The sequence below is a fragment of the Trichechus manatus genome, unplaced genomic scaffold (genome assembly GCF_000243295.1).
Source record: "Trichechus manatus latirostris isolate Lorelei unplaced genomic scaffold, TriManLat1.0 scaffold00294, whole genome shotgun sequence".
Taxonomy (NCBI): domain Eukaryota; kingdom Metazoa; phylum Chordata; class Mammalia; order Sirenia; family Trichechidae; genus Trichechus; species Trichechus manatus.
The window spans coordinates 665,735-680,637 of record NW_004444230.1 but is presented as its reverse complement, the minus strand read 5'-3'; the positions used below and the strand labels follow the sequence as shown (position 1 = coordinate 680,637).

The 14,903-nt window shown below is 54.1% G+C and overlaps 1 protein-coding gene across 3 annotated transcripts in view; it reads left to right on the top strand.

Moving 5' to 3' along the window:
• The window catches only part of LOC101343407 (signal transducer and activator of transcription 5A), a 22,704-nt gene extending 9,876 nt beyond the window's left edge, over positions 1-12,828 (top strand). The window contains exons 6-19 of one of the 3 annotated variants that reach the window (XM_004390302.2): positions 1,155-1,285; positions 1,544-1,695; positions 2,115-2,270; positions 2,709-2,888; positions 4,684-4,771; positions 4,872-4,994; positions 5,608-5,700; positions 6,188-6,394; positions 7,218-7,312; positions 7,410-7,540; positions 8,021-8,176; positions 8,885-8,936; positions 9,191-9,298; positions 10,708-12,828. In XM_004390302.2, coding sequence (XP_004390359.1) covers positions 1,155-1,285; positions 1,544-1,695; positions 2,115-2,270; positions 2,709-2,888; positions 4,684-4,771; positions 4,872-4,994; positions 5,608-5,700; positions 6,188-6,394; positions 7,218-7,312; positions 7,410-7,540; positions 8,021-8,176; positions 8,885-8,936; positions 9,191-9,298; positions 10,708-10,870 — 1,835 coding nt within the window. In that variant the 3' untranslated portion in view covers positions 10,871-12,828. Of the gene's footprint in view, positions 1-1,154; positions 1,286-1,543; positions 1,696-2,114; positions 2,271-2,708; positions 2,889-4,683; positions 4,772-4,871; positions 4,995-5,607; positions 5,701-6,187; positions 6,395-7,217; positions 7,313-7,409; positions 7,541-8,020; positions 8,177-8,869; positions 8,937-9,190; positions 9,299-10,480; positions 10,595-10,707 lie in introns of those variants that run through there. The other 2 variants (XM_004390301.2, XM_023725229.1) reach the window with 2 other exon arrangements.
• The last annotated feature ends 2,075 nt before the right edge of the window (positions 12,829-14,903 follow it).

Sequence of the window (14,903 nt, the reverse complement as noted above, 5' to 3'; positions counted from 1 at the left end):
TGCGGATCGCGCACCTTCTTGACGCAGCCTGAGTAAACATGCTGACATTTTCAAAAAGGTTGTTGGAAGGGAAGAGTAATCCCAGCATTTAGGAAAGTGTTATCTTTGGGAGGAAGGGATGGGTTCACAAGCAGGGGATGGTGTACGGATGGCTTTAACTGTGGAAATGTTTGATTTCTTAAGCTGCGTTATTGATGCACAGGTGTTCCTTGTATTAGTGTTTCTCCCTTCCGTATGTCTTAAGTGTTTCATGCTAGGTTTTTTGGAAAAGGTAATAAGCGCTTACTTAATCCATACCCTGCCGTTGATGTGATTGACAACGGCAAGTGTGGAGAGAAGCTGTCTCCCTCCACCACACTTTCCTGAGAGAATCTTGCTGGTTGCGTGTCCCCAGTGGGCCCTGGACGCTCTCTCTCTCGGTTGGTGGGCCAGGCTCCCTGTGGCAGGTCAGCTGTGCTCACCTGTTCAAGCATGTTAGATGCCTTCCACACCTAGAGAAACTCTCTTCCCCGATGAGGATCTGGGTGTGAGGGACAGGGCTGAGCAGTGCACTCGTCTGTCACCCACTAAGCCCCGACCTGTAGCCCATTAGCCAGCCAGGACTAACTCTTAGGTAGCGCTTACTGTGTGCTTGGCACTTAGGTAGTGCTAACTGTGTGCCAGGCAGTTCCTTGAGCATTTTCCATGTCATTGCTTGTCCAGTCCTCACAGCAACCCCTGAGGCAGGTGCTATTATTCTCCCCTTTTACAGGTGGGGAAACTGAGGCCTGGGAAAGTAAAGTGATTTGCCCAAGTTCTTCCAGCTGGTAAACAGCGAGGGCACTCAAGCAGTCTGGCTCGAAGCCAGACCCCATGTGAGGGAGGCGAGGCAGCCATCCCTGTGGGGAGGTCAGGAGAGGAGGACCAGGGACTCTGAGAACCATGTCACAGGAATCTTTAGCTACACTCCTGAACATCTATCCCCCCATTCCCCAGAGGGGAAGCTCAGAGGCAGGAGCCTTCTGAGAGAGCCCATTCGTATTTGGAAACCCCGACTTGCCATTGATGGGGTGTCTGTCCCCTTGAGCGTCTTGCCTGAGGGGAGTGAGGCTGCCCTGGGCTTCCTGCTGGAAGCTGGGAGGACATGGCTGTGGGTGTCCTGTCTCCTCCTCTAGCTCAGTTTGCCCAGCTGGCCCAGCTGAACCCCCAGGAGCGGCTGAGCCGGGAGACGGCCCTCCAGCAGAAGCAGGTGTCACTGGAGACCTGGCTGCAGTGCGAGGCCCAGACGCTACAGCAGTACCGCGTGGTGAGTGGGGCCCTGCATCCTCCCCCCAGCAGCAGGGGTCCCACCCTGAGCTCTCTGGGGACCAGAGGCCTGGACAGAGCCAGGAGGAGAGCAGGACCCAGGAGAGCGGGCAGCCAGGTTCCCGTGGGTGAGTGAGGCAGAGCAGGTCCAGGAGAGGGCAGACCTGTGAGGGGCTGGTCAGGCCCCTGTACTTCTCAGTAAGGCCCTGCAGGGTTGTTCTCGGGAATCCAGAGGGCCTGCTCTCCCCTCTGCCCCCAGGAGCTGGCCGAGAAGCACCAGAAGACCCTGCAGCTGCTGCGGAAGCAGCAGACCATCATCCTGGACGACGAGCTGATCCAGTGGAAGCGGCGACAGCAGCTGGCTGGGAATGGAGGGCCCCCCGAGGGCAGCCTGGACGTGCTGCAGTCCTGGTACTGTGGCAGGGGAGCAGGGGGCAGGGCTCAGGGCGCTGGTCCCGGGCTCATCTGCCCCTGAGCAGATGTACAGCTGGCTGCCCTGTGTTGTAACAGCTGTTATTTCACCAGTGGGTCTGGTTCCTGGGACAGTTTTGTGCCCACCCTGGGCACCTCCACCAGGGGGTCATTCTGTTGGGGAACGGGGCAGGGCTGGGAGGGTACAGAGTGACCCTGGGGCTGGTTGGACAAACCAGGGTTCCTCCTGCTGTGTATTTCTCTGTATTCTGAAGGCAGCTGTGCTCTGTGCCAAGGGGTAGGTGCTGGGTGAGGCCCTGCTGGGTGGGGCTGGGGCTGTGTCTTGGGGGTTCTCCTGGGCTGGTGGGGTGGGGTGTGAAGTCACTGTCTTTCCCGGGGGCCTTGGGGCTCCTGCACAGGTGTGAGAAGCTGGCTGAGATCATCTGGCAGAACCGGCAGCAGATCCGCAGAGCTGAGCACCTGTGCCAGCAGCTACCCATCCCGGGCCCCGTGGAGAAGATGCTGGCTGAGGTCAATGCCACCATCACAGACATCATATCAGCCCTGGTGACCAGGTGACTGCTGCCCTTTGACCATGGCCAGAGGGGCAGGACAGTCCCCACAGTGGTTGGCCTGAGCCGGCCGCGGGTGCTTTCCCAGACAGGAGCTCTCACGTGAATCCTTGTCTCTCTCTGCCTCTCACCACTGTCCTCCTCTGTCTCCGGTTGCTATGGCTGCTTAGCGCTGCCCTTGCCCAATTTCTGTTGGGGACACTACATGGGCTGCCCTTGCCCCCTTGCAGTCATGCCAGCTGCTGAGAAGTTCATTTTAGTCCCTCCCCTCCTGCCATCCTCCCGACTCCCTGTAGCCTCCCTGGGATCAGAGGCTGTGCCCCATGCTTGTCCTTCACCTGCTGGGCCCTGTGCAAGGCCACCACCCAGGCAGCGGGCCCTAGAGCCCTTTCCCCTGAGCCAGCCTCTCGTCATCTGTGTGGTGCCTTGTGTCCCCTGCAGTACATTCATCATTGAGAAGCAGCCCCCTCAGGTCCTGAAGACCCAGACCAAGTTTGCAGCCACGGTGCGCCTGCTGGTGGGCGGGAAGCTGAACGTGCACATGAACCCCCCTCAGGTGAAGGCGACCATCATCAGCGAGCAGCAGGCCAAGTCTCTGCTCAAAAGCGAGAACACCCGCAAGTAATTGTGCTGCTCCCTCCCTTGCCTGCCCCTCCCCAAGCTGAGGTCTAGGTGCCTTGATTGTGTTCTACAGCTGGGGGCCTGTGTGATGGGGACAACATGGCTCCCTCCTGCAGCCTTTTATCCTGGAATTCCGGACATGCCCGGTTGTCTCCGTCGTTCAGTCTCCCTGTCCTGCTATACACTATGCTCCTCCTGCTCTGAGGCTGGCACATAGTAGCTCAACACATATTGCTCTGCCACGGTGTTCTAGTGCCTTTGCCTGGCTCATAGTATGTCCACAAGTATAGCTCCGCTGTGTAGTGCCTGTACTAAGCTTTGGGGATACAGCTGGATCCGGACAGAACTTAGTCTGTCCTTGCCCAACTTATTGGCTAGCAGGGAAGGCAGCAGACCTTGGACAAGTGGTTATAGGTGTGGCTGTGTGACAAGGGAGATGTCTAGGGCAGCCTGGAAGTAGATGGTGGTGGTGGTGAAGAAATGACAGTTTATTCTCAGGCTGCTACTGAAAGGGGTGGGGATGGAAGACTTTTTAAGCAGAGACTGGCATGTGCCATGGAGGAGCTTCTAGAAAGGCATGTGTGGATAGAGAACCCAGACATTGGGCTCAGAGCAGGCCGCCCATGAAGTGTGCAGTGAATGAATGAATGAATAAGTAAAGTGGGAGACTTAGTCCCCATCCTTCATCATCCAATTTAGAAATGTTAATACTGAGTGCCTGCCATGTGATCTGGGAATAGAATAATGAAGGCAGCAAGTGAGATTCTCAATCTCTTCTAGTTGTTAGTTGCCCAGTTCTGTACCGTCTTCATGATCTTTGGTATGTTTGAGTCCGTAAAGCCAAACTAGGGAGAATTATCATCGGATAATATTCTGTTGTGGTCCATATGGTTTTCATTAGCTGATTTTTGAAAGTAGAGTACCAGGCCTTTCTTCCTAGTCTGTCTTAGTCTGGAAGCTCTGCTGAAACCTGTCCACCATGGGTGACCCTGCTGGTGTTTGAAATACCAGTGGCATGGCTTCCAGCATCACAGCAACATACAAACCACCACAGTACAACAAACTGGCAGACAGGTGGTGGTCCTCTCTCTTAGAACTTCTTGTATTTTACCTGGGGACACTGACAACAGTACATTTAAAAAATAAGATGGTTTCAAAAGTGATAGATTCTGGAAAGAAAATGAAAACAGGGTAATGTCATAGCATCTGGGTGTGTGCAGGGTTGGGGACTGAGCAACCCAGGTAGTCGAGGAAGGCCATTCTGAGGAGATATTTGAGCTGAGAACTGGATGAGGGGAAGGAAAGAGTGTTCAGGGTGACAGGAAAAGCATGTGCCACAGTCCTGAGGTAGGAACCAAGCTCGGCACGTTCAACAAACAGACAAGGCTGGCGTGGCTTGTGTGTCCTGAGTTAGGGGAGAAATACCCAGTGAGGCCAGGGAGGTGGGCAGGGGCTAGATCACAAAGGACCTTGTAGGCCATGGTCATGGTTTTTATTTTAAGTACCCTAAAAACTCCTGGGACCCCCTGAAGTCCTCCACGTTCATCTCAAGGCCCAAGGAATTTCTAACCTAATGATGAGGCCAAGACCTCACTCCTGAAAGCCTTTGGGCACTCGCAGGTTGGTGGAGAAGTCCGTAAGCCCATTAGCACCTAGGCGCACTCCTGGAGAACGGGGGCAGGGGCTGCTGGCAGGGCTTTCTGGAGTGAAGACCCCAGACCAAGTTCCAGGCAGGACCATGCTCCTACCTCCTACCCCGGGTCCGTGTGAGCTGGGGCACCCCTCTTCTTTGCAGCGAGTGCAGTGGGGAGATCTTGAACAACTGCTGTGTGATGGAATACCACCAAGCCACAGGCACCCTCAGCGCCCACTTCAGGAACATGGTAAGGGCAGGCCCCGGGCCCAGGAGGGAAGGTCCCCTTGGAGCTGCATCCTCATACCCAGCCACCATCTCCCTGTCCCCTCTGACCTCTCACCCTACAGTCGCTAAAGAGGATCAAGCGTGCGGACCGGCGGGGCGCAGAGTCCGTGACAGAGGAGAAATTCACGGTGCTGTTTGAGTCTCAGTTTAGCGTTGGCAGCAATGAGCTTGTGTTCCAGGTGAAGGTGAGGCCCCTGCCCTCCTCTTTGCTGGAAGCTTCTCAGTGGCCCGAACAAGTGAAGGGGTCTGCCTGAGGCCACATGGCTGGATTGGGAAACACAGAGAGCTGGAGAGTTCTGAATCCTTATATGGGTCTCAGACCAGTTTTCCATGATGCCAGCAGAGAACCTACTTTAACTGCTGGTTCCTGGCTGCTGGGGGTCCCTGGGTGGCGCAGACAGTGTGTTTGGCTGCTAACCAAAAGGTTGGAAGTTGGAGTCCACCCAGAGGCACCTCAGAAGAAAGGCCTGTTGATTTACTTCTGAAAAGTCAGCCATTGAAAACCCTGTGGAGCACAGTTCTACTCTGACACATATGGGGTTGCCATGAGTTTGAGTCAACTTGATGGCAGCTGGTTATTGGTACCTGGTTGCTAGGTTAAAACTTGCACTAGCTCACAAAACTTAGGCAATGGGCCAATGAGAAATATGTTGTATTTTTTTGTTGGTTTTGTGTTATTTCTTGGCAGGAGGCTTGTAGGTGGGATGGTGGGTGAGGCATGAGAGTTCAGTCTTGTCCCAAGCGGAGGGCAAGATGGTGGCCACACCCCCTCCACTCTCATTTCTTGGACTCCCACAGACCCTGTCCCTTCCCGTGGTTGTCATTGTTCATGGAAGTCAGGATCACAATGCCACTGCCACTGTGTTGTGGGACAACGCCTTTGCTGAGCCGGTGAGTCCCCACGGGACCCCTGCCTTAGCCTCCCAGGCTTCTCCTCAGGGTCAGCCCCCACCCTTTAGTCCCCTGCTGAGTGATCCTTCACCACCCCAGGACCAGTCCAGAGCTGAGGTGAGGTGGGAAGGGCAGCTGATAGTGGGTGCCCCTGCCCTCAGGGACATCCTAGGGTATCTGCCTGGGCTCCAGGTTTTCTGGATTGGGATCTCTTAGGTCTGTGAGCTTGGTGTATGGTCCCTGTTCTCTGATCTTCCTTTGGTTTGTGGTTCCTGATCTCTGTCCTCAGTCCCCTGGTCTGGGTCTCTATCCCTGTATGTCACCCCTCTTGCCCCCATCCCCTGCATTTCTGTTGCCTTGTGTCTGTATCTCCTTTGCTGGTGCTTTTTCTGTCCCTCTGTGTCTTGGTATCTGTGGGTGTGTGTGAGAGAGAGAACTGTTTCCAATTCTCTCAATCTGCCTTTTCCCCCTTTCTTTTTCCTCTCAGGGCAGGGTGCCATTTGCTGTGCCGGACAAAGTGCTCTGGCCGCAGCTGTGTGAAGCACTCAACATGAAGTTCAAGGCAGAAGTGCAGAGCAACCGGGGCCTGACCAAGGAGAACCTTGTGTTCCTGGCGCAGAAACTGTTCAACAGCAGCAGCAACCACCTGGAGGACTATAGCAACATGTCTGTGTCCTGGTCCCAGTTCAACAGGGTGAGGACCACAGCTGCCAGCTGCCTGCTTGGGACCACCAGTGTCCTGCTACCTTCCCCACCTCACAGACAGAGTACTGCCGAGGGCCAGCGCCTTACCTCCACCCCCAACAAGCCTCTCCTACAACCAGGAGAGACAGGCTCATACCCCGAGGAATGCAGGCAGGGGTCTTGAGGATGCGTGCTCAGTGGGAGAGCCAAGGGAGGAAGGAGGAAGGAACACGCGGCTGGGAGTCAGGATCCCTGGGCTCTAGCCCTAGATCTGTTAACTAATTTGCCATGTCCGTCTCCTTCCCTATGCCTCAGTTGCCCCATCCATGAAATGGTGGGGTTGGGCACAAATGACTTTGGAGGTCCCGTCCAACCTTGATGATTCTTTGCACCTAGCACAGTCCCCCACCTTCTGCAGTGGAGTCCTTGGGTGGTACAAATGGTTATGGTTGGTGGTTCAAACCCACCCAGAGGCACCTTGGAAGAAAGGCCTGGCGAATCTACTTCTGAAAGGTCACAGCCTTGAAAACCCTGTGGAGCAGTTCTACTCTGCCAACATGGGCTGCCACGAGAATTCAACTCAACGGCAACTAACAATAAGGATGCTTCCCTCCCTGCATGGGATTGTCTTGGGCCCCTGTGCCTTAGAAGCAGGAGGAGAGTTTACTCTCTGGTTCACTGACATATGGGCTGGGGGTTGTCAGTTCATGGACGATCTGCTGGAATGTGGGGGCAAGTAGGGGTGAAGAATTGGGGGCAGGCAGGAGTGGGGACAAGAGGACACAGGCTGGCTTCTGGACCACCTGACTTGGGGTCTCCTGGGGGGCTGTCAGGAGAACTTGCCGGGCTGGAACTACACCTTCTGGCAGTGGTTCGACGGGGTAATGGAGGTGCTGAAGAAGCATCATAAGCCTCATTGGAATGACGGGTGAGACATGGGGGCACGGGGGCTGGGAGGCTGGCCACGGCTGCAGGGGACAGTGGCTATGGGCCCAGCAATGACCCTGTATGCTCTGTGCACCCAGGGCTATCCTAGGGTTTGTGAATAAGCAACAGGCCCATGACCTGCTCATCCACAAGCCCGATGGGACCTTCTTGTTGCGCTTTAGCGACTCGGAAATCGGGGGCATCACGATTGCCTGGAAGTTTGACTCTCGTGAGTGTCCCTGCTTTACCCACACTCAGGCCCCAGTAGTCCCGTCTTCCATTTGCTTGCCCCCCCCCCCCCCCGCAGGAGTCCTGTGCCCTTAGAAGGCAACAGCTGGGATGGCGGGACCTGAGCTCAGCGTGTGGGAGGAGCGTTGCTCAGAAATGCATTCTCTTTCTCTCTGTTTCCACTTTGGAGAACCTAAAACCGCGGACCCCACAGCCCCTAGAACTGCTGTGTGGGTCCATCAACAGTTTCACACTCTCCCTTTTGAGCCATGACCCAGCCTTGCTGGTATCTACGAACCCCGCAGAATGTTCCTGCGGCTGCTTTCTGCCCTATTCTGAGGACCGCAAGGGCTGGGGTGGCAGTACAGGCTAGTGACCTGCAGAAACCTAGGCTTCCTTGCAAGCCTGCCTTAAAACCCCACATCGCTGGTCCTCCTCCTGATGGCCATGGGCTGTGGGAATGAGGTTGTCTTTTCCACAGCTGACCGCAACCTGTGGAACCTGAAGCCGTTCACTACACGGGATTTTTCCATCCGGTCCCTGGCCGACCGCCTGGGGGACCTAAACTATCTCATCTACGTGTTCCCTGACCGCCCCAAGGATGAGGTCTTCTCCAAGTACTACACTCCCGTGCTAGGTATGCCTTGCCCCCAGGGCCCTGCTGCCCAAGGCCCCCAGTCTGCCCCCAGCCCCTCCCCAGACCACACAGCAGAGGGGCTATTTACCCTGTGGTTTTGCTCTGTGGGAGGGCGGAATGCAAGTGGAGAGGCTTTCAGGGCTCACAGCTGAGGAGAGGGAAGGAGACACCTGCAGCCCTCCTTTCTTCTCTGCAAAGCGGAGAGTGGATTCTCGCTCCTGCGCCCTGGAGGAAGGGGCTGTGGCACTGGGGGGAGGAGCTGAGATCCTTCAGACCCACAGGGAAAGTGCTACTCCCATTTTAATCAGCTGCTTTCACCACTCTCCACCCTCAGACCTTCCCCCAAGTTGAGTGTAGGAAGCAAAATTGTCAGGTTTTATCTCTTCGACCTGTCCCCCATCCATTGGTTGAATTTGCTTCTGTCGTTGATTTTGTTGCCTTGGCACGGGTGGGGGCAGGGAGAGAGGAAGCAAATGGCCAGGAAAGGTTGGGGGTGAAGCCAAGGGTCTTAGTGATCCTCAGGCTGGGTCCATCAGCAGGTGTTGATTGGGATCCTTGGGAAATCTCATTCCTGCAGAGGCCCCAGGCGGTGGGTGTGTTGGGTGGGGGGACGGATGGACTGAAGACTGCTTGTGGGGTAGGGAGTGGCTTCCACCCCACGTGGAAGCTCCCAGAGACTGGTCCTCATTACAGCTCTCCCCTTGGCAGCTAAAGCCGTTGACGGATACGTGAAGCCACAGATCAAGCAAGTGGTCCCTGAGTAAGTGTCCAGGGTCTGGGTCTGGTCTCCTCTGCCTCTTTCTCCTCCCCTGGCTCTCCTCACCTGACATGGACACGGTTGTCCCGCTGCCCCTCCCACCCACGCCCCCATCTCAGCCTTGGGGAGGGAACTGGGCTCAGTTGTGATGTGGCCATTACCCAGGGCCGAGTGGGGCACTTTGTCCTACACCCTCCCCACGCCAGCTCCTACCCAGGTTCCCCCAGCTACTGAGGCTGCTCGGCTTCCTTCCGCAGGTTTGTGAATGCGTCTGTGGACTCTGTTGGGGGCAGCGCCACGTACATGGAGCAGGCCCCGTCCCCAGCCGTGTGCGCCCAGGCTCCCTATAACATGTACCCACAGAAGTAGGTGGTGTTCTCGTGCGGGTCTACAGGGGAGGAACCGGGGACTTGGCCTCAGACTGGACCCCAGACAGCCGGTGGGCAAAGGAACCTGGAGCTCACCTAGGCCTGAGTGCTTCATGTGCCCAGGTGCAGGGCGGGTGAGATTCAGCCAGCAAAAGCATGGAGCATTGCTTTTGAAGCTAGATAATAGCAGGACCCAAGTCCTGGCTCTGATACTGACTACCTGTGTGACCCTGGAAAAATTATTGAACCTCTCTGATGATGTTCAATTTCCTCATCTGTACAATGGAGGCAAGAAGACCTTGCTCATGGGGTTGGGGTGAGGGTTAAATGAGACAGTGCAGGAAAAGCACTTAGCAAGAGTGAGTGTCTAAAGGCTTGACATATACTAGCTATTAATGGGGATGTTGCAAAAAGTTAACTCATTCAGCTGCTAACTGAAAGGCCTGATGATCTTCTGAAAAATCAGCCATTGAAAACCCTGTGGAGCACAGTTCTACTCTGACACACATGGGGATGCCATGAGTCAGAGTTGACTTGATGGCAACTGGTTTGGTTGTTATTAGGAGTAGGGTAGGCATGGGATACCAGTTGCTCCTCTCTCTGGAGTTCCCAGGGTAGAGAGTTAAGTCTCCTCTGGGTGGAGTGAGTGGACTGGGCTGGGTGGAGATTGGTCTGGGAGGCAGCAAGCTGCAGTGGGATGACCTCAGGCCTGGGAGTCATAGACTGGGATTCCAATCCTGACTTCACAACCTACCAGCCGGGCAGCTCTGACCAAGTTTCCTAACATGGTTGAGCTCAGTTTCCTCCTCTGTAAAATGGGGTAAATACCTATCTCACAGGCGGCTGTGAAGAGTAGAGGAATGTGGTTGAAAGGCTTAGCCATTGTAAGTGCTCACTGAATGTTGTAAATTGCCGTTGAATCGATTCTGACTCATGGTGACCCCAAGTGTGCAGAGTAGAACTGCTCCATAGGGTTTTCAATGGCTGATTTTTCAGCAGCGGATCGCCAGGCCTGTCTTCTGAGGCACCCCTGGGTGGGTTCGAACTGCCAGCCTTTCGGCTAGCAGTTGAGTGCGTAACCATTGGTGCCACGGGGCCTCTCACTGAATGGGGCCTATGATTTAACTGCATAGCCGCAAGGTGGCCAGAGCTCACTGGCCCAACCACCTCTTTTTACAGATGAGGACAAGGAGAGGGAAAGGAATTCCCTAAGGTCACTCAATGCAGCAGCAAGAGATGAGACTAGAACTGGGGTGTCTCCCAGTGAGCCAGTGACTGTCACCCAGCCTAGGGGGGCAGTCCAGCCAAAACGGTTCTGTTCCCACCAGACTCTGGGTTGAGTGGGGAGAGGGCTTGGGGCTGGGAGACATGCCAGCTCCCTCTAACAGCCCCTCTCTCTTTGCCAGCTCTGACCCTGTCCTGGACCAGGATGGAGAGATCGACCTAGACGAGACCATGGATGTCGCGAGGCACGTGGAGGAACTCTTACGTCGCCCAATGGACAGTCTGGGCCCACCCCTTCCTCCCCCAGACGGCTTCTTCACCTCTGCCAGAGGCTCGCTGTCATGAATATCTGCATCCCACACTTCTCTTTGGAAACAGTAGTCACCGTGAAGGGTTCATATTGTGATTTTAGCATTTCTACGCATACCAATGCCTTTGCAGGCAGCATGTATACCCATGCGTGTGCATGTTTGTGCATGAGGTGTGCCTGCCTCTCCTTCACAGCTGTGCGTTTGTGGCTGCAGCTGCAGCAGCCTTTTTCTTTTGGATCAAAGCATTCAAGAGCCCGCTGGGTCTGTCTCTGTTGTAGAAGAGACTGAGCTTCCGTCATTGCAGGTACTCAATGCAGGCAAACCAATTCCTCCCATGTCCTTTATCTGCTCAGCAGCTGTTTGGATGAAATTATCCAAGAAGGGGAAGGGAGACTGGTAATGTCTTTAAGCTAAAGTGTTATTCATGAGGAAGAAGCTTTGCCGTCCCAATATGTGTGTGTGTGTGTGCGTGCACATACACGTGTGCACACTCCCAATGTTTACATGCATATACATACATGCACCCTCCCAACGTGTATATACAGGTGTGTAGTCTCCCAATGTATGTACATGCATATACATACGCACATCTGTTCTCATGCATATGTGTTGGTCTATTGATCCTTTCCCTCAGGAGAGAGGCTGAGGTTTATTTTGGGGTAATATTTTATGCTTTATCTAATGAATGTGGACTCCAGACTTTTTTGCAAACTCTCCAAGAGTTTGTCAAAGCCATGTTAGCTGCCTTTGAGTCAGCTCATGACTCGTGATGACCTTACGCACAACAGAACAAAACACTGCCTGGTCCTGTGTCCTCCTCGTGTCGCCAGCATGTTCAACGGCTTCATTGCGGCTGTCGTGCCAGTCCATCTCACTGAGGGTCTCCATGCCCTCACTGGCCCTCTACTTTGTCAAACATGATGTCCTCTTCCCGCGATTGATTGTCTAAGCCATAGTCATGCCCTTAACACAGCAAAAACTAGTTGCCAGGTCAATTCTGACTCTTGGTGACCCTATGTGTATCAGAGTAGAACTGTGCTCCATAGGGTTTTCAATGGCTGATTTTTCGGCAGTAGGTTGCCAGGTCTTTGCTCCGAGGTGACTCTGGGTGAACTCGAACCTCTAACCTTTTGGTTAACAGCTGACTGCAGTAACCGTTAGTACCACCCAGGGACCGCCTTAACACAGTAGAGTTGGTTTGAGTCATGGTTGTCAGCTGCACCGAGTATGTGGTTTCTTGGCCTCAAGCTGGGGGCTTGGGTCTTGAATCTGTGATGCTACTGCCCACTTGCCCGATGTCTCTATCCACCCAGCCTTATATCCTTGCCTCCCTTTTTGCAACCTGGCTTACAGGAGAGGTGGGAGAGGGGAAAGGGCTGGTCTAGGACATGGTGGGTGAACAGGGCCTGGGACTTGCAGAGTTGACCCCTCTCCTGGGGAAAAATTGCTGCAGCAAGACCCAAGCAGCCAATCAGCCATTTTGTGTGTGCCCGTGGAATCTGGAGAGCAGCATAAAAGCTGATCTGACTCTGTGGGGAGGTGGAATCTGGAATAGGCCTCATCACCCTTGCATAACTGACCATAGTCTGAGACGGCCTTGCTCCCAACCACACATACGCCTCCCTCGGTGGCACTATGACAACCAGGGGTAGCTGAGTGCTGCAGAATGGCAGTCCCAGGTTTAAACATCGCTGATCTCTAGAGGAAGGTGGGACTAACTAGAAGAGTGATTTTATACTTTGTACATAAACCATACATTTGTGTAAAGTATAACAGTATTTTTGAATAAAATATTTTTTGTCATAAATTTGATGGTATGGTTCCTGGGCTGGCGAGCTGGTGGTGGTCTCCTGGGCTGTTGGGGACCCCTGGACTGGAGTCATTTTGTTCTTTCCGCCTATGTGGCTGGTATAACTTTAGCCTGAAGCAACAACTCTGCCCCCTTTTCTGTGGTTTAAGGGTGCTGGCCACCCCTGAATACTGTCAGTGCCTCTTGGAAGGCTAAAGAACTAGGTTAAAAAAAAAAAAAAACCCATTGCCGTCGAGTTGATTCTGACTCATAGCGACCCTACAGGACAGAGCAGAACTGCCCTGTAGGGTTTCCAAGGAACGGCTGGTGGATTCAAACTGCCGACCTTTTGGTTAGCAGCTGTAGCTCACTGCCGCTCTTAACCACTGCACCACCAGGGCTCCTAAAGAACTAGGTTGTGGGGGTATACTCCCAAGAAAGCAGGAGACTCGAGTTCTTGGAAAAGGGGGGCAGAAACTAGTGTGGGGAGCATGCAGGGAGGGAAGACTGTGGTCCAGGCCTCTCCTTATCAGCCATAGCTGTGAAGGATTTTGAATTTGGCAGCTGAGGGCCAGTACCAAGATTTCATCCCGCTCAGGGCCAGGGGCTGCAGCCAACAGTCCCACCGGCCCTTCACCTCTTCCCAGAGACCAGCAGGTGGCACCATCCCCCTTAAGACTGACTGCAAACGGTGGAGGAGGCTGGGGGTGGACAGAGGCCCAGCTCTCCAGGCTCAGGCCTGCTGGTCGCCAAGCTGCAGCCAGTCCAGAGCCTGGGGCTGGGGCCTCCGACTCGGCAGCATGTGCTCCCTTGGGAGGGGGTGGGGGAGCAAGTACCTGTTGAGGTTTCTTTGGAGCTCAAAGCCAGGGGAAGAGGGGCGGGAGCTTGCAGCCTGCCCAAAGATGCAGGGCCCCAAGCAGGCTGGCGGGGGCGGGTGGGAGAGAAAGCAGGCGGCCGCCAACCACTAATCTCCTGCTCCATCTCTGCAGGGGAAGGCTCCTATCTCCTGCACCCGCTCGCTCATCTCCATGGTACTCACGAGTGCAGGGGGTGGGGAGCAAGCAGTGGGCTCTGATGTTGGTGTGTGGTGAGTGTCTCCCTGAATTATCACCACCGGCTGCCAGGGGCCCCGCACACCAGCCAGTGAAGTGTTTACATGTTGTCCCCACTGAGTGAACTGAAGAGAAAGTGATAATGGAGCCAACTGTGGGGGTGGGGGGGTTTCTGGGAGATGGGGTGGGAATAGCTTATCTGACCCCAAACAGGACACAGCAGTTTGCAGAGGCCACAGCAGGAGGAGGGTGCAGGGAGGCCTTGGCTCTGACACCTTTCTGTCTGTGGAGTATAACCCCTCTCTTCCTCAGGTTCGCCTTACCTGGAGGCTGATGGCTAACATAAGATGGGGGAGGGGCGCAGTGCCCAGAGCTGGGCCAGCATCAACTCCAGGGAGGACAGGCTCACCAACTCAGACAACCACCTGCTCGTGTGGCTCCACTGAAGGCCACCACCACCAGCCACAGACACAGGTGCCACGCTCTCAGACAGTTCCTATATAATTTTTATTCCTGGAAGTTAAAGTAGATACAGCAATATACAAAAAAAATAATATAAATTTTTACAGTATGAAGTATACATTGGAATTTGAATGCAGTGGCCAGAACAGCAGCTTAAAAACCACTGTATAGGTAGGTTAAGCGAGCCTCAGGAATCCCTCGGCGGGGATGGGGGAGGTGGGGGGCAACAGTTGAGAGAAAGCAGGCAGGTCCTGGAGGACTCTGTTCTTACAGGGAGGGGCCACAACAAGTCTCAGCTCCTCTCAACTTTTGCTACTATCAGAGTTACAAACAGATACACATGCTACCTAAAATCATGAACTTTACAATATCTGCTCCAGAGAATCCCACATCCTTGCTCAAGTTCCCTGCGATTTAAACCCAACGGTAAGCCTAAGTCTTAACCTTTCTAATATTCTTTCAGTTTATAAGTCAAGAGCAACCCCATGTTCGTCTTGGAGAAAAGGTCCTCACTCCCTTAATTCAGAAAGTGGCTAACAAATTCAGAAAGAGTATAACAAATAAAATTCCATAGAAGCTCTGATCAACTGAGACAAGATGGCTTTTGGTCATGTAATTCAGCCATGCATCTGGGTCAAAACCAAAAAAATTAAACCTACTGCTGTCAAGTCAATTCTGACTCATAGCAACCCTAGAGAACAGAGCAGAACTGCCCCATAGGGTTTCCAAGGAGCGGCTGGTGGATTCGAACTGCCGACCTTTTG